Consider the following 27388-nt stretch of genomic DNA (forward strand, 5'->3'; position numbering starts at 1 on the left):
AGCCTATGTCTAAGAACTTGATTCTTCCCCAAGAATCAAGAATCCCCAAGAATCTTCTTCCCTTCCTCAAGAGGTTGAGCTTTGGGGTTTGAAGTGTCTTTTCCATTTCAAATTATGGTAATGTCAATGATGGCATTTTATTAAATCCTACAGCTATTGTGTGTACAGAACGCAAGAGCTGAACTACTTGCTTGTTGGGGAAAAAATGGCTTTATATCCCTACATGACTCATAACATAAAACCTTGAAAGATTACAGGGGTTTGGGTGTGATCAAGGTGGCCTGAAACTGCTGAGGTGCTGTAATGGAGAAATGAAGACAGAAGGACATCTTCGCTAATGCCTGGTAAGGAAAGTAGATATTTTCCTTTTCCATGGTGGGTACTGATGCCAAAAAATCTTGTTCATGCAAATGGCAATGGAACATCACATTCCTTGTTCCTCTAAGTGGTACCTGTGGAGTTACAGTGAGGGCAGAGGAAGGAAAGGTCTCAACTGTTGTGTGTGTGACTTGTGTTTCCCTTCAGCTCTGCTCTGCTCTGTCAGGTGCTTTTTCCCCTGTGGCACTATAAAGTAATTGAAATTGAAAGGAGAATGCAACAGAATGAATTTCACGTGCCTTTTATTAGACAAATTCTGGGAAATGAGGCTTTCAGAGAGTCAAAGAACAAACAGGAGCATGACATGTTTATATAAATAAGGACAGACAGCTTTGACTTCCAAACCTTTTGCAAGTAACAGAGTAAAGATTGCACACAGCAGGAGAGGAAGCTTGGTGCACACGGGCTAGCAGTGCTGATGTCTGACTTTAGTAGCATCTCTTGCTTGAAGAGGTGGTGGAGACGTACTTCATGCTGGAACTGCTTCCACCAACCACGCATGACCCGGCCATGCCTTGTCTGCTTGAGCCGAACGAGCCAAAGCCCATTCCTCCAGCACAGACCCCACCTCCAATACCGCTGCTACCCCCAAAGCTGTGAGAGTTTCCACTTCCATATCCTGATCCTACAGTGGTTCTGGTCACAGCTGCAAGAGGAAAGCACCCTTGTTAGAGGCATCCACAAACAGTGACCCCTGAGTGGCTGGCAGACCAATGTAAAAGTCACAAAACCGTCTTTAAAAGTTACTTACAGATATTCACTGCACCAGCACCTTCTCCAGAGAGCCTGTTAGGGAGCAAAAGGAGACAGTAAGCATTTAAGGGGAGCCCATGAACAGGAGCTGGTTGAAAAAGCAGCGGAACTTCTTTGAAATGTTTTTGGTGGAAGTTTGCACAAAAAGCTGCCATATTCCTGAATGGCTCATTTTCTTGAGCAATTGCTTGTCTCTAAACAGGTTCTGAGCCCTCTGAATGTGGGAAGCCCAGGGGCCTTTTCTAAACCTGACAAGGGTCTGTGACCCCATTGCACTGCTGGAAACTGGAAAAAACTGCACCCACCTGCACTCCTCGCCCTCCAGCAGCTTCCTGTAGGTCGCGATCTCGATGTCCAGGGCCAGCTTGACGTTCATCAGCTCCTGGTACTCGCGCAGCTGCCGGGCCAGGTCTGCCTTGGCTTTCTGCAGAGCATCCTCCAGCTCAGCCAGTTTGGCTTTGGCATCCTTGAGGGCCATCTCCCCACGCTGCTCAGCATCTGCGATGGCTGTCTGCAGACTGGCGCACTGTGGGGGACAAACAGTGGTTGAATTCCCCATCCAGAGCATAGACCAGTTCTTTGTACCCTGGACTCGTGATGGCTGGCCTAGATGCAGAAGATGCTGAATTATGACATAAGGCTTCTTAACGATCACTAACTTGATCCATGTTCTGGGCCAGGTCACAGCCTGGATTTAATCTAATTCCACACCCCTTTGTATCTGTTCAGGTTTATTAATATTGTCACTCTTTGTGAAGTTACTGCACTGAGATAAATGCTGTCATTCACTCCCGATCCAGCAGAACTCACTGAGATGCATTTATTTTTATTCTCTGGATTTGGCTGGGCAGCCAAGGTTAGGCCACAGTGAAAGTCAAGTCTTTGCATCTCCTTTCCCTTTACCTGTTTCTTCACGCTGTCGATTTCAGACCGCAGCCTCTGGACGTGGCGGTTGAGCTCAGAGATCTCCTGTTTGGTGTTGCGGAGGTCGTCCCCGTGCCTGCCTGCGGTAGCCTGCAGCTCCTCGTACTGTCGTGGAGAGAGGAACAACCGGTCAAGGTAAAGTCCATCGGTTTAGTGCGAAGCAGCATGGGGGAATGTGGGTGTTTGTGCTCAAAGCATGCATCTGTTCTCAATCCCAAATAAGCACTTAGAGCTTTGTAGGATTTTTAAATCTGAAGGATCTGGGGCAGGGGGCATGGTTTGCCCAGAAGCCTTCCTGGGCACTCACCCTGGACTGGTACCAAGACTCGGCCTCCTCTCGGCTCCTGTTGGCGATCTCCTCGTACTGAGCTTTGACCTCTGCAATGATGCTGTCCATGTCCAGGCTGCGGTTGTTGTCCATGGTCAGGATGACAGAGGTGTCAGAGATCTGGGTCTGCATCTGAGACAATTCCTGCAGAGGCAGCGGGCATTTGGGTGAGTTGCAGGCATGAGACTCTTCCCCTCTTGCTCAAGGGGGCAGAAATGCTCCAAGTAGAGGGTAGAGCTGGGTGTCCAAAGGGATTTTTCCAAGAAACTTTCAGGAAGGGTTAATACAGCAGGTAAAATGGGAAAAGCATTGACTTTTTAGTGCAACAGAATAAAAAAAAATAATCTGTCCTGAGCTTCTGAGGTGGGAAAGGGGAGCAAGGGTGTTAGGAACTAGAAGGGCATGAACACAGGTGCTTACTGCTTCATAAAGGGCTCTGAGGAAATTTATCTCCTCCATGAGGGAGTCCAGCCTGGCTTGCAGCTCGGTCTTGTTCATGTAGGCAGCATCCACCTCCTAGAAGAGGAAACACATCACAAAAATGAAGCAGTTTTCAGAGGAGAAGTTCCAGGATGTGTTTCTTGCTGTGGTCATGCAGACAGCTTGCAGGCCTGGGAGGTGCAGCATGCATGCACCCACCTTCTTCAGGATCACAAATTCGTTCTCGACAGCTGTGCGCTTGTTGATCTCTTCTTCATATCTGCAGGATGGAAATGGAGGGTTGGTCTAGGCTTATGCAGAAGTCGTTTTGTTAATAACTTGTTTTTATATGTGCAGTTTTGTACCTTGGTCTCTTAGCTCTTTGGCTTTCTGCCTGTGACTTTCAGCCACAAGGCACTGAGACTCTCTATGTCACATACGCAAACTTAATCCTGGGCCTTTTTCAGAAGATTATATTAGCAAAAAAGGCCTTCTTTCCTTGTCTGACTGCACCGGTGCAACAGAGCTGTCATCTATTGCAGCCCACTTGCTTGCCAGACAGACCACAAATGAACAGACTTACTTGTTCTTGAAGTCCTCAGCAAGGCTTTGCACCTTATTCAGTTCACCTCCCAGGTTCTCCCTGTCCGCCAGCAAGCTGTTCAGCTGTCTCCTGAGGTTGCTGATGTAGGTCTCGAAGAGGGGCTCAATGTTGTTTCTAACGGTTTTGTTCCCCTGTTCTTGCAGAATGGCCCACTTGGTCTCCAAGACCTTGTTTTGTTGCTCAAGGAATCGGACCTGAAAAGAGAAAACAGATATTTCAGAAACAGTGGCTTCAGGATGGTTTCCCTAAGAGAGGCCAGGTACCATCCTGCTGAAAGGGGGGGAAGCTCTCAGCCTGTGGGAAACAGCTGTCACTTCATACTCAAAGATTGGGCAATAGCACAGATTGCTGAAAGACAAATAGACGGAAGCAAGCATTACAAATCTGATGTTAACATTCCTGACTATATGGCAAGTTCTGCTTCCTTACAACCTGTATCACCATTTTCCCTCTGCTGGATGGTCTTCTCTCAGCATCAATGTGTGGGACGAATGGTCTCAAACCCAGCACCCCTCATTTTTTATTCCCTGGCTGCTGCTGTTAGATATGGCAGCACATGAAGAGTAAAATTGCTGATAAAGATAGAACTTGCCCTTATTTGTGCTTCTCCACTGAAGAATCAGCACAGCATATCCAATAAATCTCATGTCTCACCTTGTCGATGAAGGAGGCGAATTTGTTGTTGAGGGTTTGGATCTGTTCCTTCTCACCCTTACGGATATTCTGGATGTTGGGGTCAATCTCCAGGTTGAGAGGTTTCAGAAGGCTCTGGTTGACGGAGACTTCATGGATGCCCCCAGTCGGAACAGCAGGGAATCCAGGGCCACCCATGCCACCACCAAACCCAAAGGCACCACCAGATGCGCCACCAAAACCATAGGAAATTCCAGTGCCAGCACCAAAACCTGCAGGTCCATAGAAGCCACCACCCCTTCCAGCTACGGAGATCCTATTGCATCCACCGACATTGTAGAGGCTCCTGCTTCCAAAACCTCCACCAAATCTTCCATACCCAGCAGCGGTGCCGCAGCTTCCACCTTGGGAAGTTGAACGTGAGATGAAGCTGGTGCTGCAGGCATTTGGGATGAAGGCAGAAGCGGCACTGAACCCAGTTTTGCACTGGTTCCTTGCAATACACTGGCGAGACATGGCAGCTGATGTGAACAGGGTGAGAGCAATAGGGAGAATAAAGCAGTGAGGAAGTGGATGAGGGAAGGAAGATGAAGTTGTGCTCCCCAGGCTCAGGCTGGCCCTTTTATACCCTTACAAGCTGGGGATGGGTCTGGTGTGGTGCTCATCTTACTGATTAACCAGGCTCGGCACGCCTAGCAGCAGTGCGAACGGTGAGTTCATTGTGAGCACACGCACCTACGAATCACTTCGAAAGTTGCAGGAGTTGCATTTTTTTGTGACAGTCATGGTCTGGCTGTTGAAATATCCGTGAAAATGCTAAATGCTGCCTGCTCAACTTTTGTTCGTGGCCATCCATTTCCCACTCCCTCCTTTCACCTCTGCAGTAGATTGGGCAAGCGCTCACTCATCTGTATTTCACAGATGAATCGTTCCCTTTCTTGCGTAAAAGCACATTTTATCATTTTACAGTGGTCCGAGGTCTGAGAAATCTGTTATTGTGGGTCCGTGTTTCCTGTTGCTGTGGTTCTGAGTAAACCCCAGCAGGGTATCAGCACCTCAGGCCCCAACTTGTTGGAAATTCTGGACTCCTGTTCTCATGCCCAAACGAGGCATTTATACCAGAGCGGATACAAGAGGGAGAAAGAGGTGATGGAGGGAAGCCAGGGGAGTGATGGGGCATTAATGGAAGTCTTAGACCATCAGCTATCAAAAACCAGCCGGACAATGGGAAAGACATGAAAGGTAGTTTCGTGAATGGTATTTTCAGACCTTTCCTTTCTGTGAAAAGTGTCTACGTTTCATCCTGATTCAGACTGACAACAAGTGATGAAATATCAGAATATGACTTGGGAGGGAGTTACCACTGGCTGTGACAGCACAAAACCTGAGCTGGCGATTTCTCAGGGCTTCACCTTTGCGGATTGTGTGCCGTTTCCTGACTCACGGGGTGACCCAGTGGGAAGCCTGGGAACAGGCTTCTCTCCCCACATCTGTTGTCTTCCTTTTTCAATAACTCTTACTCACAAGGAAGTTGAGTGCCTAGGATTTGGGCTTGTAGCATTGTTCACAGTCAATTCCCTCTACTCTTATGCCACGTAGCTCCCAGGAGATGTCAAGTGGTGCATTTCTCCAGAGAGAGATGCACAAGCTGTCTTGACTTGCCCTATGCATGCTGTGTTGTAGCACTGTACGCATGGGAAGTTGTCCTGGAAGAAGATGGGATGCTCAGAAGTCACTCCCAGTATCTTGTCTGGATGCCCATAACTTTCCAGGGATGGACATGCTTCTCTTGAACCCTGCGGCCCCGGGAGTTTGCCAAGGTACGTCTCTCTTGTGGGTGCCCATGCCCAAGCTGAACATCAGAGGAGCAGCACACCTGCAGAGCATTGCTGGGAAGCCGTAGCCTTTCCCAGCCATTAAAAAGACACATGCAGGCTCTGGAATAGGAGCAGGTGTTCTCAGATGCATCTTTCAAGCGCACGTTCGTGCTTGCCATTTCACACTTGGAGGCTGGGCAGTCAAGTGAGTTTGGCCAGAAGGTCCACTGAGGGTGATTTGTGGATGCCTGTCATCTCTTTTTGCCTTTCAGCCATGCTTTTCTTTTCTTTTTTTTTTTTCCACATTTTTCCTCCCTGTTCTTCTAATGTTTCCCTTACACACCCTGGAATGAAGCTAAAATAACTGTCCTGGGAGTGTTTTGGCTACTGTGAATTACAACACGCAGCACTTTTTAAGACAGTCACAGAGGAGCTTCTGTGACTAAGCCACCGATCACGTCTGTCCTGAAGAACTCTGTCAAAACGTTATGGGTAGCAATTAGCAATCAGGGTATTTGGAGGCAGAGTTCCATCTGTGCATTGCAAATTCGAGCCCCTGAGTGCAAGCACCATTCCTTGCGTTATGACTAAGGTTTTAATCTGGGCCGCGCTCATATTAATGAGGGCTGTCCTCCCCTGCTGGAATACAGCCCCAGGTCATCTCTGCATCTATTTGACAGGTCCCGCTGGAGGGGAAACAGGAGGTTATGTACCTGGAGATCAGAGCCGAGCCAAAACAACAGGAACTTTATCCCCTTCTACAGTGCGTAACAGGTTTGATTGGGCAGGTCCAGCTCGGTTCTGATCGGCTGAAGAGCTTTGTAATCTCTATGTTATGACCCAGGCGATGATGCAATGGATGGCATCCATCTGATGTGCCTGTTGGCTATATACATTGCATCCTGTTCAGTTAGGGAGAGTGTTTGGGCAGCAGTTAGGAAGACCATTACTAAGCCTTGCCCCGGCTGCTGTTTGGAGGGAGGAGGTTGCTCCTTCCCAGGAAGGAGTATTTAGCGGGAAGAAATGCCTGGAGAGGTGGTGGAGCAGGAGCAGAGAGCTGCAGCGGACCCATAACCAACCCGCAAGTTGTTGGGAAGATTTCCTGGGGGATATGGAGAGGAACATGCTGAGTTCAGAGCATCCTAGAAAATTATGGGAAACTGCTGGTCTTGAAGGAAAACCAGAATACAGTCTGTCATTCAGGGACTGCTGGTTCTCCTCTATTAACCCATCACTGAGTATTTTCCTAATACACCTCTGCACGTTTCCTGATCTTACTGAAATACACAGGGGGTTGGGACTCTTTTTTTGTCACACATTTTTTCAACTCATCTTCCAGCAGTAGATCTGTCACTCCTTTGTAGCTTTCAGCCAGATAATGCCCTGCTTTTACTGCTCAGTTAATCTCTCCTGACTAGTCACAGAACCACATCTAAATTGGATCTTGAAGGGTTGTTTGGTCTGGAGAAGAGGAGACTCGGGCGAGACCTTATTGCTCCCTACAGCTCCCTGAAAGGAAGCTGTGGGGAGCTGAGGGTCGGCCCCTTCTCGCAGATAACTAGAGATAGGACTAGAGGGAATGGCCTCAAGTTGTGCCAGGGAAGGTTCAAGTTGGAAATTAGGAGACGTTTCTTCTCAGAAACAGTGGTCAGGCATTGGGACGGGTTGCCCAGGGAGGTGGTGGAGTCACTGTCCCTGGGGGTGTTCAAGGAAAGGTTGGACATGGTGCTTAGGGACATGGTTTAGTGGGTGGCATTGGTGGTAGGGGGATGGTTGGACCAGATGATCTTGGAGGTCTTTTCCAACCTTAACGATTCTATGATTCTCTGACTTGCTACTTCTGACAGGTATCCTGTTCTTTTTTAGTTTGTTTGTTTTTGGCTATTGAACGGGAGACAACTCCCGTCAGAGTAGCATATGAATATTTGTAGACTGGACTCTCCACCACTTATAGTCGAAGGAGACGGAATGAGAGCACCCAAGGCCTGAGATGAACTCCTCAGACAGGGTGGCCAGTGTTCGGAACAGGAGGGGAGAGCTCTCAGGTGTTTGCACGCTGGCACTTACACTTAGATGAGACGGCTCACAGTAAATGGGGTTCTGAGATGGACTGATATTCTTGAACAAGTCGGGTGGTTGCTCTGACTCCCCTGGTAATTAGTTCCCTATTGTTAGAAGTTTATGCAGGTACATCACACACTTGGCACTGCCCTTTGCACCCCCTGGGAGCCAGGCTGTTGGCTGTTGTACTGGCTGGGAGCTGCATAGCAAATGAATCTTAGACCTTTTCCCCTGTGCCCCACTCTTGCCTTGGCGTGCCCTGTGTTTAGCTTCCAGGTGTTTTACGTGCACAATGGGGAGAACTAGTGCATTGAAACCAACAGCAGACCTCCCCTTGGTGCTACGCTGTACCTGTGTTTTGGCTGCTGCTGGGGAGATGCAGGAAATGTGGATGAGGAGTAAAAATTTGTGCCTTTAACTGGGCAAGGCCCTAGGAAAAGTGCTTGTTATCTGCATTTGCATTTGCTGTTCCACGTCTTTAATTAAAAGGTCCACGCAATAGAATAAATTACATATGCATTTTTATTAGACAAACACCAGAAAGTGAAGAGAGACAAACAGTCATGGGACACATTTTATATACAAAATCCGGCCAACAATGCTGAGCTGTAACAAGCAAGTTGCAAATTTAAAACAGGTGGACTCATGTTCAATAGCAGAGCCCTACACGACATGTGCTAGACAACATGGCTGAGAGAGGGTTCCTAAAGTGAGGGCTCCTGTGTGACAAGACATAGGGTTTAGGTGGCCCTCGTTCCATTCACCCCAACTATGCTTTAATAAAGGACCAGTGTTAAGGTGTTTTCTGGCGAGTGAAGGCGTCTGAAAGGAAACCTTTAGCTTCTGTAACTTCTTCTGGTGGAGGAGGTCGAGACAAACTTCACGCTGGAGCTGCTGCCACCTCCGAAGGTGGTGCTGCTCACCCCAGGACCGCTCCCGCAGCTGAAGCTGTTCCCCATGTTACAGATTCCTCCTCCCATGCTGAGGTTGCTTCCTCCTCCATATCCTGTTCCCACAGTTGTTCTGGTCACAGCTGCAAGAAGGAGAAGGAAAAGCTTTCAGTCTCTCTGGGTATTGGCTTCTCAGTACAGAAACACAATAATGCTCAAATCGGGTAATTGCATATATTTTAGAGACTTACAGATATTCACTGGGACGCCATCTCCGGCCAGCCTGTTAGGGAACAGAACACAGCAATGTAAGACCATAAGAAAGAAGCCAGGTGATAGCATAAGAAAATACATGGGACTTTTTTTAGAGACCCCTGGGGAGAAAAATGAATATGTCGCATAATTTGTGGATGCTTCTCACAACGTTACAGAATTAACCAGACAACCTTTCCCTCTGCCCCTGGATACCCCATTTAGCATGTGCATTTCAGAAATGCCGAGCATCACCAGCACTTGTGTTGGATCCTCCAACACCAGGACTAGAAGGGTCGTGTTTCCCACCCACCTGCACTCCTCGCCCTCCAGCAGCTTCCTGTAGGTCGCAATCTCGATGTCCAGGGCCAGCTTGACATTCATCAGCTCCTGGTACTCGCGCAGCTGCCGGGCCAGGTCTGCCTTGGCCTGTTGCAGGGCATCCTCCAGCTCGGCCAGTTTGGCTTTGGCATCCTTGAGGGCCAGCTCCCCGCGCTCCTCAGCATCTGCGATGGCTGCTTTCAGGTTTGCACACTAGGAAGGAGAAAGCTCTGGTCAAATTGCTCATATGGGCCCTTGGCTTGTTCTACCCTGAAACCACAAGGTCTTACTACAGTACCACCAATTTAAGCAGTTTTAGCAGCAATTCTGTTTTTTGAGAGAAAAAGGGTCAAGCTGATCAGAACTCGCTTAGGTTGCTTTTGATGTTTTCCTTCCTCTCTGCCAATCTGGGAGGTAAATTGGTTAAAAGGATGGGGTTTCCTGCTTTTTACCTGTTTCTTCACGCTGTCGATTTCAGACCGCAGCCTCTGGACGTGGCGGTTGAGCTCGGAGATCTCCTGCTTGGTGTTGCGGAGGTCGTCCCCGTGCCTGCCTGCGGTAGCCTGTAGCTCCTCGTACTGTCGTGGAGAGAGAAACAACCAGTCAAGGTAAAATCCATCGTTTTTTCAGTAACACAGTGTGTGGCAAGGTGGGTGCTTGAAAGCATTGGGTGCCTCTCCAAGCCCACACTAGCAGCTGAGTTGCTGCTGTGCAATGTGCAGTACTGGATAAAGTTTTCTTGGAAGAGTCAGTCCTTTTCTGTTCAAGACAAGACATGAAGATAACAGCACGGAAAACCCCAATTCCTTCACCTTGGTTTGGTACCAGGACTCGGCTTCAGCCCGGCTCCTGTTGGCGATGTCCTCGTACTGAGCTTTGACCTCCGAGATGATGCTGTCTAGGTCCAGGTTTCGGTTGTTGTCCATGGTGAGAACAACGGAGGTGTCGGAGATCTGGGTCTGCATCTGAGACAGCTCCTGCAAAGTGCGCAGTGACTAGGTGAGCTCACTCACTTGGGAGATGCCTTTTCATCCTTACAGATGAGCATGCAGACCTGGGAGAGGCTACAGATTGTTATCTAAGGAGCTAAGACAGTTGGTGTAACTCTAAAGAGGTAAAGGATTTAGCATCTCCTGGGGGGAGAAATTAAAGGCTTTCAGAGGAACGGAGGGAGGAAAGCTCCAAACTGAGGACTGAAATGTCTTGGGAAGTGATTGTACTCACTGCTTCGTAGAGGGCTCTCAGGAAATTAATTTCTTCAGTCAGCGCATCTACCTTGGCTTGTAGTTCAACCTTGTTCATATAGGAAGCATCTACATCCTGGAGGACGAGAGAATTAGGTAATACATTTTACACTCTTGTTCGCAAGTCAGGGATGTGCTTATCTCCGCAATAACAGGCCAGGGAAGGAGGCATTAATAAAAATTAGAATAAGAATGGATGGATTTGTGAATGAATAGGTGATTAGAGCTCTACAAGTAATCATCAGACAGTGTTCTGCAATTTGCTCTCACCTTCTTAAGTGTCACAAATTCATTCTCTGCAACTGTACGCCTGTTGATTTCATCTTCATACCTAATGGAGGGAGGCAGAAGAAGCATTTGTTTAGGCAAGTAACAGACAGAGGTGATTTTAGTTTGCTGGAATGAACTTCCTTAAGAGCATTTTGCATACAATGTTCTTTTCTTTTGCAGAGCATCTGAATAAGAGACCATGAGCATGTTCCTAGGCTAAACTAGTTAAAACAAGTACATCTAAATTTTTTTAAAGAATCTCTGCTGTTCCTTTTTCCCTCTTTCTGGCCCTTAGTCATACTCCTCCTGCTTGTCTTAAGCAAATTAAGCATGCTGTCCTGAAACTTTCAGACCTACCATGTAATTTTTTTTCCTCAGTAGGTAATTTAGTTAATAAGTCTTTGATCATATTCTAAATTATTCCCAAAATGTTTGTGTATTTGGATCTGTTGCTCCGTTACCGTTTATCTTGAGAAAATGGCACAGCCTTCACTGTCGGGAATTCCTGTGTCCCGGTCTATTTGTTAGAGGACTTGTCTGGATCCCCCGCTTGGCTTAAGGATGTCAAATGGAGAAAGGCTGCACCTACCTAGGTAGGTAGAGCACTCGCTCGATACACTTACTTCTTCTTGAAGTCCTCAACCAGGTACTGAGTGTTGACGAGCTCTCCCTCCAGCCTTCCCTTGTCACTCAGCAAACTGTTCAGCTGCATCCTGAGGTTGTTGATGTAAGTCTCAAACAGCGGCTCCAAGTTGTTTTTAACTGTTTTCATCCCCTGCTCCTGAAGCAGGCTCCACTTGGTTTCCAGCACTTTGTTTTGTTGCTCAAGGAATCGGACCTGCAAGCAGAAATACGCTGAATATGTTCTGAAAGAGCAGAGATTCTAAGAGAGCTTCCCTTACAAATGTGGGATCTCAGTGGGTGAAGTACCCTTTCCAACTGGTTGTCATAGCCAAATTCTCCTCTGATAGAAGCAGGAATTTGCTATTTGACTGCAGGGACCCTGGTCAATATTGCAAAAAAACTCTGGAACAACCACGGATTTCCTTGCATGTGCTTCCCCTTCTTTCCTTTGATAAAGCATGCAAGGTGCATACATCTTGTGTGAACAGTGCATGCAAAAACAGATAAGGAATAAAACAGGGTTTGCACACTTATTAAGAAAAGAATAATGAAGTGTCAGTTTCCCCTCCCTTCAGCATAGCTCCTACACCCCACAAAATCTCCAAAATAATGTTGCATTTTCCTTGAAATCAAAGAGGAGCTGCTCAACCAAGAGAAATCGAGCAGGTGCTCTTGTGCGTCTAATACAGTTAACAAGGAAATGAAGTGATTCAGACAGAGTCAGATCAGATTTTGCTCTTTTGAACTAACAGTCCAAACATGCTGGTACTGTTTCACTCAGAGCTTTAAATGCCTTTGAGGAAAATTCAATGAGCGAGAAGCTTACTTCTCCCTAGGGCCAATTATGCGCTTCCTTTCTTGGTTGTTTTGGATGGGTTGCTCTCATTTCACTTGAACCATCTAAAAACCTGTTATCAAGGCTCTTGCAGTGCTCAGCGCAGAGAGCTCAACACCTCTACAAGGATGAGGTTGTCTCTAAGAGCTTTATTTCTCCACTGCCTGTGAGATGTTAAGCAGCAGCAAACAAGGAGGACCTCGAATACTGGATGATTAATTCATAGCAACCACTATGCAGCAGGTACCATTGCCTGGAATTTCCAGGGACTGAGGCATCTTTCAGTCTCATTCCTGATTTTCATTCCTTCTTGATCAGCTTATGTGCTCATAATGCAGCTAAGAGTCCCCATCAAAAAATGAGGGCAAGATATTTAGGGAAGCTCATGTCTCACCTTGTCAATGAAGGAGGCAAATTTGTTGTTGAGGGTTTTGATTTGTTCCTTCTCCTCCTTTCGGATCCTCTGGATGCTGGGGTCAATCTCCAGGTTGAGAGGTTTCAGAAGGCTCTGGTTGACGGAGACTTCGTGGATGCCCCCAGCAGGGAATCCAGGGCCACCCATGCCACCACCAAAGGCACCATATCCATAGCCAAGGTTAGCTGGCATGCCAAAGCCACCACCACAACCATACACGCTACCAGCGCCACCACCAAAACCTGCAGGTCCGTAGAAGCCACCACCCCTTCCAGCCACGGAGATCCTCTTGCATCCTCCAACATTGTAGAGGCTTTTGCTTCCAAAGCCACCACCGACCCTAGAAAACCCACTGCCAGCATTGCAGCTTCCAACCCGGGTGACGGAGCGTGAACTGAAGCTGGTGCGGCAGGTGTTTGGGACGATGGCTGAAGCAGCGCTGAAGCCACTTCTTCCCCTCTGAATCCTCACGGTGGACTGGCGAGACATTGTTGGCTTTGGGTTGGGATGGATGCTACAGCAAGAGCAAAGGAGCAAAGGTGCTGGCCTGGAGCAAGGAGTAGGAGGAAAAGAAGAAAGATGAACCTGTGCTTTTCACGAGCTCAGGAGAGCCCTTTTATGCATTTATGAGACTGGGATGGGTTTGATGAGGTGGATCATCTTTCTGATTAATTAGGCTTGGCATGTCCAACAGCATTCTGGAGAAAGAACTCACTCCGCACACACGCCCTTCTGAAATAATATAGCCAGGTTCTGAGCAACAGTGGTATTGTTTGGGAATAACTGTCGCCTTCTGCTGTCTTTGTAGACAGCCAGACTCTTCGCCATATCAAAGCATTTGAAAGTTGCAGTTGAGTCACTTTGGGCACAGGGAGGAAAACACCGTTCAAAATGCATGTCACTCAACACCTCTTGCTTGAAAATTTCATCCCTCAGGATTGCTTTTGCCCCTTTTCTGTTCATGAGTAGAGTTTTTAAAAATTACAGTCCCGTGTGTTTTAGGGAAAGGAATCTGTGTCACGCAGAGCAGTGCTTTACAGCATGCCCTGCAGTATATTGTTTTATGTTTTATTTTGTGATACATACTGCATGGTCCCCTTCTGCAATATATCTGCAGAAATGCTTCTGCTTCTGTCTCTATGTAGGCTCAGCTCCCAGGGCTGATCTCTTCTGAAACTCCTGCTCCTGTGGACTAATTCTTCTGTCACTCTTAAAAGGAATAAAATAAAATTAACGTAGGAATGAAAATGAAACATTTTGTTAGGGTCTTTTGTTCACAAGTGTATTTTGACAGTGATATTCACGGCTGCCATTGAGCTCTAGCACAAATAGCTGTTCTAGTCTTCTATTTCAATTTTGGTGTTTTAGGAGGATGGAAACAAAGGAACAAAACAAAATTTTCGAGGAGGAGGAAAGAGTGTAGGAATGGGAGCTGCTTTGAATCCACTGGCTCTGTGGAAATGGAGTGCTCCGGGCTTGTTCCCAACTCCTCATTTATAAACACGAAGTAGATTCCCAAAGATTTAATCAGCTCTTTCAGCACTGCACATCTGAAAGTGTGATCCTGCCTGCATGAATCCACTAGAAGAGTGCTCCACAGGATTCCCTCTGCCCAGATCCACAGCAGTCTGCACACAAAGACATCCTGGACCTGGCCTTTCTCAGCCACAGGTACCAGTGCAGGTCTTTGCTTTGCCTGTAGCACTGTGGGCAGCTTGAGTAACAAGTTGAAGAGAAACTGTGAAAAATAACTTCATTCTGAGGCACGGCGAGTGTTTCTGGCCCTCGCTTTGTTTCAGGTAGTTCAGGAAAAGATGATTCATATGTAATTTATTTATACAAGAAAGTGAACTTGCAACCACATCCCCCCGAACAGCTTCTTCTTGTGTCGTCTGCGAGGCTGAGCAGCTGCTGGCTGCAGAGCAGGAATAACGTAACGCTGAGGAATCATCGCCGAGCAGGGGGGTGTGCTGTGAGCCGCCCCCGCCTTGCAAGGCAAAGGAAACCCCCACGAGTGCATTGGGTCCCCGTTGCTTCCACAACAACTTGCCTTCAAAATAGCTTGCATTTACATTGGTGTTTTGAAATGGTGGAGGGGAAGAAGTAGCAATTATTTTATTTTGGCGCCTATTGCAAGACTGAGCTTTTATTGTAAGCAAGAGCTCGATCTTGTAAATTTTGCCCAGCGGGTCTGTTCCTTGGGTCTGACTGTTGGCACACTTTGCACACATGGGAACTGGAGTAAATGGATCGCGAGCAGCAAATCTACACCCTAAAGGCTGTGGATGATTGATCCGCCTTGGGGCTTTGCCCACCAGTTGGTGAATGTCATGACGTACAAGCGTGAGGTTGATCCCCCGTGGTGTGCTTGGTTCATATGAGGCACAAGATACTTGAAGGCAGATGCAGGTTGCCAGAGACCTTAAATGCCTAAGACTCCTTTGGGAATCGCCGTCTGGGGTGCTATCCATCCCACATAACTCTATCTAAAAGCTTTTCTTTTTATTCTTGTGTAGTCAGGGGAGATCACTGCCAAATGGCAGATTCTCCCATCCGAAGGTGGATGGAAGGAGAGGCCCCTGGAGATGGCTTTCCACCTTCCCCAGCACCATGTGGGGAGACCAGGAGGCTGACTCAGGGTGTGCAGAGTTAGCCAGGCTGAAACCCACCCTTGGTTACTAACAGCATGATGTGTCAGTACTTTCCTTTTTCCCCTCAGGCTCCCTTTACATATGAAACTTGTCTTTTTTGGCTAAAGAATACTCCAACTGCGTTGGAGTCCATTGTTAATAATAGTAATAATACAGCTCCTCCAACCAAATAAAAAGAAATTAATTTCTTTCCATTTCACATTTGCGCTAGGGTGGAGGTGATGCGGTTGTCACTCATCTGGAAGGAATTTGAGAGGTAATTACAAAAGGCAGAACTGTGAGCACAAGGAGCTGTAGCTACAGGTTTGGGGTATGGGGTGATGGCAAGGGGGCCCCCACCCTTCTCTGTTGATGAAACACTGGGTTTCCAGGTAGCTCCTGGGGGAGTGTCTCCCGTGCACACTGCAGCTCCGGGCATGTAAATGAATTTGCTGCTCCGATGAAGATAGCTTGCCCTGATATGGACTTTTCCTCATCCACCAGAGCATAACGCTCGCTCTCACTCAAGCTGTTCTGTAGTTCTTCCTCCTAATCAAACAAAGGGAGCTGTGTTTGGGCAGGTCCTGCCGGCTGAGAGCCCCCATGACGTGGCGGAGGCATGCTGCGAGGCTGAGCAGGCTCCAAAGCCTTTTCCATCCCTTCCCCTCCTTGTTTCTTCCTCCCAGGCTGAGCAGAGGGGGCAGGCAGCAGTGCGAGTCTCCAGCCCAGAGGCAGGAGATCCCTTTATGCCATGCTGTAAACCTGGGAGTGAAGTCTTGGCCGAGTTTGGTTCTGGCATCATGCTGACAGCAAGGTAATAACGCTCCTTTGAGGGTAGAAAAGTGCATTCTGGCTACATCAGGGCAATAAATGCAACTCAGGCCCCTCTAGTGAGAAATTTGAACTGTTTTCCATGTACCCAGCCAGCAAGAAGCAGGTATCTCCAGCAGTTTTTCATCAGCTCCTGTCCATCTCTGCCTCTCTCCAGTATCTGCCCTGGAAGCCTTGGTCTGGTGATGGATGCCCTTTCTCAGACGAGGCTGAAATAAATCCTTCGGAATGCCTCCGTGTGTCTTCTTTGCAAAAACACACACATTTATAAAATCAGAGTGTGTCTTACTAACTTGTGTTGGTTCACCTGTGCTACCTAATCTCAGTTTAATTATCAGTAAAGTCAAGGCTGTAATTTACGTTAATTGCTTAAATTAAAGCCTTTGGGTTAAACTTGGGCTGCTAACCTAAATTCAAACCCTACTCATTTTGACCATAATTTACTATATCATCCTGACTTAATGAAGTCCCACTGGTTGCCCTGAGCTTTTTCCACAGTGGACCACACGACTTGCAGGGTCCCTGCACTGTGGGGACAGGAACCTCTGAGAGCTCCTGAGCAGGAGGCAAGTGTCCGTGAATCTCATTTCCCCAAGGGATGAATTAGGATGAACTCCTCAGAAGCTTTCCCATAGGTGTTGCCCCGTGATGGGCGTTGCAGTCCTTTGAGCCTGTTCCCAGCAGTATCTGGAGGCCAGTCAGCTGTAACTACATGACTTTGAAGTGTAGGTGTGACCTGCTTTCCCCAGATAATTGTTTTCTGTGCTAGCGCAGAGACTCCGATGCAGCCCAGGGTTTTGGAATAACTTCGCCTTCATTATTGTTGTTGTTGCCAGGTGCTTTATGCAGACCAGGGAAGTCTTGTTTCACCCCATGCTTTGTTGCACTTAAAAGAGCCTCTGACCTTAGGTTGGTATTAGCTGATACCTCCTTTCTCCTGCTCTGCGTGCAACGCTGGTGCTTACATGGTGGTACCTGAAGAATCCTAAACATCCCAAGTTGTGTTGTAACGCTTGCTGAGTAATTTTAATCCCTGAGTAGGGCTGCTCTGGCTCTGATCTCCACCAAGCTCCATGTGTTGGAGGTTATCACAGCAGTATTGTAACATCTCCTCTTTTCTTGTGGCCCTAGGGTGTAAATTTTCTCCTGATAAAGAAGCCCATGCACTGAAGTACTGCTGCTGGAAAGCCCCGTTATTTCGGATCAGCTCTGTGCAGGCACGTGGCACGCCCCCTAGCTCTGTCCTGCGCCCCCCAGCTCTGTCCTGCACTGAGACTGCTCCTGGTCAAGGTTCCTTGCAGAGAGCCATAGCACTCGTGTGAAGTTTAATTTCTCCCAATTAAAACAAACAGCACCATTCTCAGACCCGGTAAGATAAACAAGCATTATTCACATGTCCTGGAAAGCGCACCCAGCCCCAGTGCACCGAGTTGCTGGGGCCTTATGTTTATTCACGGTGCAGTGCTGCATTGCACCGCGCGTGAGCCCCGAGGTCCCTGGTGCTGTCCTGCAGCACGTGGCATCGCCTGCAGCCCGGCTCGCCTGCCGGACTCCAACCTCCGGCCGGGATGTCGCTGCCCTGGTTAAACAATGACGCTCAGGCTGAACGTGCCTCTCAGACGGGAGCTGGGGATATTGCTCCGCTGCTGGTTTTGCTGCATCCTTCGTTACCTTCCCTGCAGCCATTTCACGTTGTACTTTGTTTCTAAGCCATGTAAACCATTTGCAAATTAAAAAAAAAATAATTTTTTTGGATGGAAAATCTCCTTTTGAGTCAAAAAGCTGCAGTGTTTCATTTGGGAAATGTTAAGGGGAGATATTTCAGCATTCCACAAACAGAATCGTTCCCATAAGAAATATTAAAATTAGATGTTAGTTTATTTTTTTCCCCCAATATTTAAGTTGCCAGCTCAAATTGCTTGTCAAGTTTAACTTGAATTTGTGTGTTCTCCAGGTCTCTGCAAACTAGAAGATGGCAACTAGATGATTAGAAAGCATCTGCTTTCTTGGAGAAGTATATATGTGGTTTGATAATAAAAGCCCAATTGGGATGCCCTGCCTGTTACAAAGAAGACTGCTTTGCTAGCTTCACTCTATTTCCTTAAGTCTAAGAAATGTGGTCAGATGCTTGCAGACTGATGCAGACAGTTAAACGGATGAAGCCCAACCACCCACCTTTCCACAAAGCCTCCCCGGGTGCAAACGGGCTGCCCCAGCTTTCCAAAGGTGCTGTTTCCCCTTCCCGTGTCCTGGAGGGGATGCCCATGGGTGTGAGCCCCAAGCCCCATAGTAGGACCTGTCACAGCTTCCAGCCCTTGCAGGGCAGCTCCCTGCCTTTCTCTTGCTCTGGGTCCCCACCTGCTGGAGACACCAGGCTGGCTTGTCTGGTGCTCACACACCTCTGCGTGGCACAGTGGGTGCCTGGGGTCCGGGGGGCTCAGGAGCTCGGAAGTGTTTCCCTGCGGTGAGCGCTCCAGCACACTGTGCACGAGATGTTTTTGCCTTGCAGCCATGAGTGCTGCCCCTTCTCCTCTCCCTCCCTGGGAACCTCCCTGGGGGTACCCCCGGTTGGATTTTACAGGGGATGAGGGGTGGGTTGATGGATGCCAGGGAGCAAGGTGGGATGCTCGTCCTTTGGGCACGACATCCCCAAAGGGCTGCAGACCCCTCCTTTGCTCCCCTCGCTTCATGCTCCAGCTCCTCGGTCCTTTCGGGCTAGGTTCGCAGCTCACCCCGTGCTTCCCCAGCTGCCCGGATTGGTGCCTGGCCTTGCAGCCTCGCAGGCAGCAAGAGCCAGGAGATGCCCTCGGAGCCACAGGGGGGAGCCCAGGAACAGCGCGGGAGCCTGGCTGAAACCCTCGCCCCAGCAGGTCTCAGAAACCCCCTGGGGAGTGGCTGGGAATTGGGCAGCTGGGTGCTACAGGCAGCTTGGAAGACCTCAGGTTCAGTCAAAAACGAATCTGAGGCCCCGAAACAGCTCTTGCAAAGGAACATTTAGCAAGATGTTCATGGGTGCAAGGGAAACCACGATGCCCAAAGACTGCACGTGGTGGAATATTGGGCGCTTCGCCCTGTGTCTGCCCCTCTTTGCTAGTGCTGCCCTCCCTCCCTTCGCAGTTATGGTGATGTCTGACTGCGCCATTCCCCTCCTGGGGGCTCAAATGCAGAACTTCCCACCCCTCACCACCGTTTGATGCTGTTCTCACCATGTCCTTGCTGCAGTTCTGGAGGTTTGCTCCTGTTTGCGGTGTGAACCTGTGGCCAGGCTGACCATCCATCCCACCCTCCTCTCCATCCTTCCCAGAGCCATCTGGGAGTCTGGGTCCTAAACCTGAGCTCAATCTCCTCAAGGTCCTTTCTCATGAAGTGCCTGCAGAGAGTCCTTTCTGCAGCTGGGGCACAGCACACATCAATACCCAATTCCCAGCAGAGAATAGAATGAAGCAGCAAATTTTAAAAATGACAGATGCTCTTTATTGGACAATACAGTATGGTAGGAAACGAAGAGGCTATAGCCATGGGCACAAGGAGTTAGAAATCAGTGTGGCAATTCATATACACAGAAAGCAGTAACCTTTCCCACAGGTGCCTGAGAAAACAGAAGGGGCTGGAAAAATCTTTAGTTGCAGATGAAACATTTGGAGGTTGTAACACGTGTTGTGGGCAGAGGCTTTTAGAGCATCTTGGAGCTCTTTTCCTTGCTGAAGACCCAGGAGAGTGGTTTCACAAGGCTGTCCCGTCGTTTTAGGGTGAATGAAACAAATGCGTGTGACCAAGCGTGGCTTTCCCCATTCAGCAAAGTGCTTCCACTTTGCTTTAAATTTGTGACTTCGTGGGGAGAACAAGAGAGTAGTGAGGACTGTGCTGGAAGAGGGCCACCGCTGGGGACCGTGACGGCTCTCCAAAGCCCTGTTGGTGACCTGTTACAACCTATGCTTTAGCCAAAAGTGCTTCATATTCTGGCAGTGGGGTCCTAGCCTCCCACCACTGCCCCAGTGGATGAGGCCAGAGGGAGGAGAGGGTGCAGCTCAGCTATTTACACCATTGATTTGTAGGGCAGCACTTGCTTTCAGAAGGCAGGAAACACACCGTCGTCTGCACAGGGAATGCCAGGCTCACCATCCTTATCTGATGGTCTTTTTGCTGGTGGTGGTCTTGGAAACGATCCGCACGCTGCCTCCCGTGCTGGAGCTGACGCCTCGGCTGCTGTTGGAGCTGAAGGTGCTGCCTCCGCCGTAGCTGAGCCCCCCGCCGAAGCCTCCGCTTCCACCTCCGAAGCCTCCACCGCTGCTGCTCATGCTGTAGCTGCCGCCGCCGCCTCCCATGCCGAGACCTCCGCCCATGCCAAGACCTCCGCCCATGCCAAGACCTCCGCCCATGCCCAGGCAGCTGCCGCCGCCGCCGCCATAGCCCATCCCGCTGGAGCTGCTCACCACGGCTGCAGGGGAACACGGTGCGTGCCCACCTTAGGGACCCGCAGGTCCCCGAGGCGGAGGTACCTGGCCCATCGCCCCCATGGCAGGGGAATGGGTGACTAGGGCTGGAAGGGGGGGAAGGTACTCACAGACGCTCACAGCTCCGACTCCCTCTCCGGCAAGCCTGTTGGGGAAGGGGGACATAAGTGAGAATGCGAAAGCACAGGCAAGATACAGCGCTGGCCACTGGGACCAGCTAATTAGACTTTGTGGCCTTCAGCAGGGAGGGTCCTCTGGTGGGGTATGGCTGCATCACAGGTGAAAGGTGACAATGCTCACTTTTCTTAGTGCATCAGGTGCCAAGAGCTGGAGAAACCCAGCTTTTCCAAGAAACCTCACATTTTAAAATATCCCCTCTCTCTACCCTCTTTTTAAGTCTCTTGATGCTTCAGGCCCTTGGGGTGAGCTCTGTCTTTGGACCCAAAGAAACGTGCTCTACTCTGAAGAGCAGCACGCAACGGGACCCCGTGCTTGTCCTCACCTGCTCTCCTCGCCCTCCAGCAGCTTCCTGTAGGTCGCGATCTCGATGTCCAGGGCCAGCTTGACGTTCATCAGCTCCTGGTACTCGCGCAGCTGCCGGGCCAGGTCTGCCTTGGCTTTCTGCAGAGCATCCTCCAGCTCGGCCAGTTTGGCTTTGGCATCCTTGAGGGCCATCTCCCCACGCTCCTCCGCTTCGGCGATGGCTGCTTGGAGGCTGGCACACTAAAAGAAAGGGAAGCCAATAATGGTTTATCTTGGCCTACCCAAAGCTGAGTATTGCTGTGGTATTGTGGATACTGGCCGGTGGCTCCCAGCATGGCACTGAGAAGTCCTCGGGGCTGTCAGAAAGGTGTCACGGGGTAGCTGGGGGGAGCTGCAGTCATAGTCCAGTTTCCCACAAAAAGGAGAAATATCTGCAGCTCTTTGCTTTGCTGGGGTGACCTGAAAGCTCACAACTCACTTCCCCAGCAAGAAAGGAGCTATCACAGCACATCCTCACATTACGGGACCTTCTTCAGTAGGGAGAGACAGAGATGGCCCTGCCCTCTTCAGCGCAGGGTGGACCCCTGGCCTTCCAGCCCTGCTGTGAAGCTAGGAGCTGGCTCCTTCCACGTCTGGAGTCTGCCATCCACCATGCAGGAGCATCCCCACCATACCTGCTTCTTCACGCTCTCAATCTCATTCCGCAGCCTCTGGACCATCCGGTTGATCTCTGAAATTTCTATCTTGGTGTTACGCAGGTCGTCACCGTGTCGCCCGGCGGAGACCTGAAGCTCCTCGTACTGAGATGCAGAAAGGAGGAGAGTGCTGGTTAGGAGCCGTGGGGAGGCTGAGTGGGGCTGGGAAGGGTGAGGGGCCTTCAGGGCATGAAGTGCAGGTCTAGGGGGACTACAGCCCTCGGAGCAACCTGCCCATGGAATAGCAGCTCAGCCCATAGTTGCTAAAATACACCACAAAGTCAGCTATTGCATTGCTACGGGTTGTCACCTAATATTAGGAACCTGAAAGGAAAAGAGGAATGCTCTGCGTCTAAGGCCAGATCCACCAGTGACTCAGTGTGAGCCCAGGATCAAGGCATTTAGGCATCTTGTCCTCCGGTTTCACAGCAGGGAAAGTAAGGTGGGTCCAGCGTAGTGGTTAACAAGCAAAGAACGGCAATCATCTGTATGCAAGAGCCCGTTGCAACATGCACAGAAATCAGTCTGTTATTCCGCTTACCCACCTTGTTTTGGTACCAAGCCTCAGCCTCTGCCCGGCTCCGGTTGGCGATGTCCTCGTACTGCGCCTTGACCTCTGCGATGATGCTGTTGAGGTCCAAGTTGCGGTTGTTGTCCATGGACAGGACCACGGAGGTGTCAGACACTTGCTGCTGCATCTGGGACAATTCCTGCAGAAGATGCAAAAAAACTGAGTTGTCTGGTCTCAGGGGTGGAAACCATGCTGATGCGAGATGGCTTTGGAGCCCTCTCTGCCAAGCCATTTTCTTGCATTTCTCTGTACTCTGCCTCTCCTTGTCTATCATTTCTATCTTATGGCTACGTTATAATTTCAAAAAGGTGGTGACTGCTTCTTCTTTTACTGCTGTACAGCACCGAGTGTGATGGACGGAGCTCCGGGACACAGGAAACTGTACGGCGTGGAGCTGTGGAGGATGTTATTGTAGGGAGGGCTGACCGCTTACCGCTTCATAGAGAGCTCTCAGGAAGTTAATTTCGTCTGCCAGTGCATCTGCTTTGGCCTGCAGCTCAACCTTGTTCATGTAAGCTCCATCCACATCCTAAGGAAAAGAAAACCAAAGACTTCGCGGTGAAACCACAAAACAAAAGGACACCAGGAGGACCCTCTCTCTGCTTCCAGGTTCGTTAATCTTTAGGCTTGTTTTTATATCGCTATGATCAAGGCATTTTCTAACATAATGCCAGACACTGGTTGTGAGCCACAGTGATGTTTTGGGCAGAGGGCAAAGCTCAGACTCATGGAGATGTGACTGGAGTTAGAGTGGGACTGAACAGCAGGCAGCCGAAGAGTTTGGCGCTGCAGCCGGAGGAGCTACCTCCAGAAAGCAGGGCAGCTCCTCCGACTGTGCCAAAAGGTGCTGCACCCTTGGCTTGGAGCAGGTTGTGCCCATTTGTAGGGGTATATAGAGGAGTACCCAGCCCAGTACCTAGTCCTAGCCGTGCCAACACCGTATCCTAATGCCTGACCCAACCATGGGGTTGGAAGACCCCCAGCTCCCATCAGCTTTGCTTTGGCTCTGTGTGCTGAGCTCATTTCATTGCCCTCCCCCTGGCTCCCACTTCACTCACCTTCTTGAGAACCACGAACTCGTTCTCTGCACCGGTGCGGCGGTTAATCTCATCTTCATATCTGTAAGGATAAAAAAAGGGAGAGAGTTTGGGTGGAAATGAAGAGCCGAGGCAGAGAAGCAGAGGTGGGACCACTCCAGTCCTAAATCATTAATTCCGGCTCACAGATATATTCCTTATTCCCAGCTGTTTACAGTCCAGAGCAGATGCAGAGCAAATGGTCAGTTACTCTGAACCTGCAGGGACTCCATGGTGTGAGTAGTCCCAGCTAAAATTAAAAGAATCCAATCACTGCCCTTAAAGTCAAGCTCATGCGTAGATGTGAGCAGGATCAGAGCCCTTTGCAGTAAGAAGCAGCAGCAAGTATTCGTGGTGACCTTTGACCAAAGCAAAGTTATGCAAAAGCTTTCAGCCTGGACTGCAATAGCTAATAATGTAATAGTTTGATATTTGATATTTTAATAATGCTAATGGCTCTGAATAACCTGCTGCAGCATTTAATTAAAAAAAAAAGTTCTGTGATTCTTTAACCATGGTTGTGCAAGAGCAGATCATTAAGTAAGCCTCAGATTATGTTTCTGGGGAACTTTTTATGGCTCTGAGCAACATCCTCTCATCAGATAATCAGGGCAGGGCTTAGCTAGAAAGTAGACAGAATGTGGGGGCTGTTGCGGCTAAGACCTGGATTTGAAAGGCAGGTTTATGCCAGTCTTTTCACTCCCACTGGCAGAGATATCCCTGCACCTGGATCTCTGGGTGGACAGGAGACGAAGTGAACATGAGCCCGTGGACTGGGATCTAGCTCCAGACTTGAAACAAAATGCATTCTCTTGCCCAGGTAGTAGCTCCAAAATCCAGACAATATAATTTGTCATTTTTCTACTAATCAGGGTTTCTAAAAGCCTATAATGCATACCGAGACCTGAAATGTACCCAAGGACAACATAACGGAAGCTAATTCATGTCAGCCCATCCTGTCAGCTCTAAATGCCGATACATATCCCCCACCCCAAAAATCTATTCACATGCTTAGCTCTCTGGCATAAACACATCTCAGTCCTCCAGGGTGTTTTTCTCAAGTTTGCACTTGGCCATCTGGTTGCATAAGGAAGATATTGTTCTCTTCAGACTCCAGCCAAAGAAAATTGAACTGCTTCACCTAAAAAAACCACCTAAATGTCCCTCATAGTCAGCAGACACTGGCTGGCATGCCCTTAAAATGATTCATCCCGCCTTTGCTGGATGCCTTATCTCAGGCTGGGACTAATTGCCACCCCAGGAAAATTCTTTTCTCTGGTTTACTTGAGGGGGAGCTGAGGCAACGGGCAAAAAAAAAGAGCTGAGCATCTTCCACGTGATCAGAGGTGAGTGAGGCCGAGCACATGCGGGTTGCCTGGGCCCCTCTGGAAGCTAGGAACTTCCTTTGCAAAAAGAAAAAATTGGGGATTTTTGGAGCTGGCTGTTTATGGCTATGTTTCATCCCCTTTTGCATGTCATTCATACTCACGAGCTACACATTTTGCTATTTTCAGGTATTGTTTTGGGAAGCCCGAGGGATCTGACCAGGACCTCCATACAATGGAGCTGCTTCTGTGGGTGAATGAATCCTGTCCTAAATTCTGAGCCTGCATGCAACCGACATAGCTAGAGGTAACTGCGACCAAATTTCGGTTTTGTATGTTCATTTTGCTGGGAAGAGGAACCCAGTGCAAATGCAAGGCATGCGCCAGGGAGCGCAAACCGCCTGCCCTGATTTTCACATCTATTAATCTACAGAACGCAATCTCTTACTTGTTCTTAAAGTCTTCCACCATGTCCTGCATGTTCCTCAGCTCAGAGTCCAACCGTCCCCTCTCTCCCATAAGACTGTCTAGCTGCCGCCTGAGGTTGTTGATGTAGGCTTCGAAAAGGGGCTCCAGGGACTTCCTGGTGACCGTGTGGCCCTGCTCTTGCAGGAGGCTCCATTTGGTCTCCAGCACTTTGTTCTGCTGCTCCAAAAATCGCACCTGAGAAAACAAAAGCAGGCACGCGCTGAAACCCATCCGAACGGCGCACAAAGTCCCCTGCCAGGGAAAGGAGGGATTGTTCAACAGGGAAAGAGATGGCAAAGAGATTGGAATTAGGATCTTCCCACAGGAATTTAGGGCACCAAATTCTGCAAAGTAGCACAAGAAGCTGATATGCTTGGGGAGAATTTTCAAGAGCCATTAAGCAGGCCAAGCACCTGTAATTGCAACTTTAGCTGTATCTCCCCCCACTGCATGCTCAGCCCACCTTACTGGTTTAAACTGGTAGTATCCCATTGAGAGGTGTGGAGCTTTGCAATTTTACAACCAGTGCAAGATCCATCCAGTGCCCAGTAAATTTTTTATGTGGAAGGGGGGATTTCCAATTTAGCAAAATGAGGTGCTGAAAAACTCATCCTTGCAAAGAGCATAAGACAATTCTTAGTTTTCAGCCAAACCTGTGCTGTTTGTTGGCTGGGATTAGTTCAGGCAAGCCTCCAACTCCAGAAGAAGTTTCTTCCTGTTCTTCTTTCCCGAGGCAACTGAGAATATGCACGGGCTGGTGTTTAAGACCGAACTCTCACCTTGTCGATGAAGGAGGCAAATTTGTTGTTGAGGGTCTTGATCTGCTCCCGCTCGTGTGTTCGCACCTTCTGGATTTCTGGGTCAATATCCAGCTTGAGGGGTGCCAGGAGGCTCTGGTTGACGGTCACTTCGTGGATGCCACCGGGTGGGCAAACAGGGAACCCGGGGCCACCTCGACCACCAAATCCAGGACCTCCCAGTCCAAATCCACCACCCATCCCATAGCCGCCACCACCACCAGCTCCTCCTAAGCCAAAACCAGCGCCTGCTCCACCACCATAGCCAAGACCAAAGCCAGCTCCTCCACCAAAGCCGTATCCACCACCAGCTCCGCTCCGTAGACCTCCGCCGACCGAGCTGTAGGAAATTCTTTTACTTCCACCTAAGTTATAGAGACTTCTGCTGCCAAAGCCACCACCAGCTCCGAAGCCTCCTCCACCTCCAGCTCTTCCTCCTCCAACTCTGGAGACAGAGACGGAGCTAAAACTGCTTCTGGTACCACTGCCACCTCCTACGATAGCAGAGCCTGAGCTAAAGCCCCTCATGCCCCCTCCAGTTGATGATCTGTAAGAGATCCGACTCATGGTGGCTTGTTCAATTGGAAATGCAAAGAGCAGGACGGAAAAAAAAGCTGGTGAATAAAAGCTGAGCAGCAGGAAAGGAGCAGAGGGCAACGGAGACAGAAACCCCTGTGATGGGAGAGCTCGGGAGCCTCCTCTTTTATCTGCTTGGAAAACTTGGCACGGGAATTCAGAACTTGACGTGCCTTGCAGCAACTTGCCTTGTCAAACACACCTAGGCTACAGCGAGGCGCTGAAAAATGCATTGTTTGCAGGCAAGAAAGTAACGGAGTGAGGGAGCTCCCCCCACCCCCAAAGCCTGGCGCTCTGAGTCATGAAATGAGAATTGAATGGGACGACTCGCCGAGGTCTGCGCTCACGAGCAGGACGCAACATGATTCTCCCGAGACCCTGGGAGCCAGTTTTCCTTATGCCAGCCAGGGCTCACCCATTGCAGTGAGCTTCCTTGAGCTGAAGCCTTTGCAAGGTGCGGTGCAGTTTAGGGTTCAACACTTCACACGGCGAACAGGGCAGCACAGACAGGGGCTGATCTTTCCAAGACTGCCCTGTCGCGGTGTGCATGCCCTGTTGTTGGCTTGGGAAAGCTGAGGCTGGAGGTGATTTTACTTCTCAGCACTGCTATTTTGATTTCTTTTAGAAAAGGGCTCTAAAGGATTGCAGGCTAGTGGAGAAGAGCTGGGTGGAAGTTGTCTCCTGGTAGTATTTTCTGGGATCTTACCAAAAAG

General features: G+C 49.3%; 3 protein-coding genes and 1 long non-coding RNA gene across 4 annotated transcripts; 1 reads left to right on the forward strand and 3 right to left on the reverse strand.

Moving 5' to 3' along the window:
* Positions 1-292: 292 nt before the first annotated feature.
* Positions 293-9928, forward strand: LOC126913602 (uncharacterized). Its single transcript, XR_007709189.1, has 3 exons — positions 293-344; positions 2061-2190; positions 9860-9928. It is a non-coding gene; the product is annotated as an uncharacterized LOC126913602 (long non-coding RNA).
* LOC118260638 (keratin, type II cytoskeletal 5-like) lies at positions 710-4556 on the reverse strand. The gene is made up of 9 exons (XM_035571034.2): positions 4062-4556; positions 3387-3601; positions 3023-3083; positions 2804-2899; positions 2363-2527; positions 2035-2160; positions 1437-1657; positions 1130-1164; positions 710-1024 (listed from the first exon to the last, which is right to left on the reverse strand). Exons 1-9 carry the CDS (start codon positions 4554-4556, stop codon positions 807-809), a joined length of 1632 nt encoding a protein of 543 aa, XP_035426927.1. The 3' UTR covers positions 710-806.
* Positions 8755-13258, reverse strand: LOC118260640 (keratin, type II cytoskeletal 5-like). Its single transcript, XM_035571036.1, has 9 exons — positions 12749-13258; positions 11519-11733; positions 10896-10956; positions 10606-10701; positions 10194-10358; positions 9834-9959; positions 9374-9594; positions 9060-9091; positions 8755-8951 (listed from the first exon to the last, which is right to left on the reverse strand). Exons 1-9 carry the CDS (start codon positions 13256-13258, stop codon positions 8755-8757), a joined length of 1623 nt encoding a protein of 540 aa, XP_035426929.1.
* A 7096-nt stretch (positions 13259-20354) lies between these two features.
* Positions 20355-26666, reverse strand: LOC118260636 (keratin, type II cytoskeletal 6C-like). The gene is made up of 9 exons (XM_035571031.1): positions 26082-26666; positions 25283-25497; positions 23492-23552; positions 22867-22962; positions 22408-22572; positions 21842-21967; positions 21187-21407; positions 20795-20829; positions 20355-20668 (listed from the first exon to the last, which is right to left on the reverse strand). Exons 1-9 carry the CDS (start codon positions 26664-26666, stop codon positions 20355-20357), a joined length of 1818 nt encoding a protein of 605 aa, XP_035426924.1.
* Positions 26667-27388: the final 722 nt, after the last annotated feature.

Source organism: Cygnus atratus, chromosome 29 (genome assembly GCF_013377495.2).
Source record: "Cygnus atratus isolate AKBS03 ecotype Queensland, Australia chromosome 29, CAtr_DNAZoo_HiC_assembly, whole genome shotgun sequence".
In the NCBI taxonomy this organism is placed as follows: domain Eukaryota; kingdom Metazoa; phylum Chordata; class Aves; order Anseriformes; family Anatidae; genus Cygnus; species Cygnus atratus.

What these genes read in the sequence shown, in the direction of transcription:
- LOC118260638 (XM_035571034.2), bottom strand. Translation starts at nt 4,556, where the DNA reads ATGTCTCGCCAGTGTATTGCAAGGAACCAGTGCAAAACTGGGTTCAGT. An exon ending in TCAGAGCCCTTTATGAAGCA is followed by an intron (nt 2,528 to 2,803) that starts GTAAGCACCTGT and finishes CTGCCTCTGCAG; the next exon opens with GAATTGTCTCAGATGCAGAC. An exon ending in AGTCTTGGTACCAGTCCAGG is followed by an intron (nt 2,161 to 2,362) that starts GTGAGTGCCCAG and finishes TCTCCACGACAG; the next exon opens with TACGAGGAGCTGCAGGCTAC.
- LOC118260640 (XM_035571036.1), bottom strand. Translation starts at nt 13,258, where the DNA reads ATGTCTCGCCAGTCCACCGTGAGGATTCAGAGGGGAAGAAGTGGCTTC. An exon ending in TCGACAGCGTGAAGAAACAG is followed by an intron (nt 9,595 to 9,833) that starts GTAAAAAGCAGG and finishes TCTCCTTCCTAG; the next exon opens with TGTGCAAACCTGAAAGCAGC. An exon ending in TGGCGTCCCAGTGAATATCT is followed by an intron (nt 8,952 to 9,059) that starts GTAAGTCTCTAA and finishes TCCTTCTTGCAG; the next exon opens with CTGTGACCAGAACAACTGTG.
- LOC118260636 (XM_035571031.1), bottom strand. Translation starts at nt 26,666, where the DNA reads ATGAGTCGGATCTCTTACAGATCATCAACTGGAGGGGGCATGAGGGGC. An exon ending in TTGCCTCCTTCATCGACAAG is followed by an intron (nt 25,498 to 26,081) that starts GTGAGAGTTCGG and finishes TTGTTTTCTCAG; the next exon opens with GTGCGATTTTTGGAGCAGCA. An exon ending in AGTCGGAGCTGTGAGCGTCT is followed by an intron (nt 20,669 to 20,794) that starts GTGAGTACCTTC and finishes GTTCCCCTGCAG; the next exon opens with CCGTGGTGAGCAGCTCCAGC.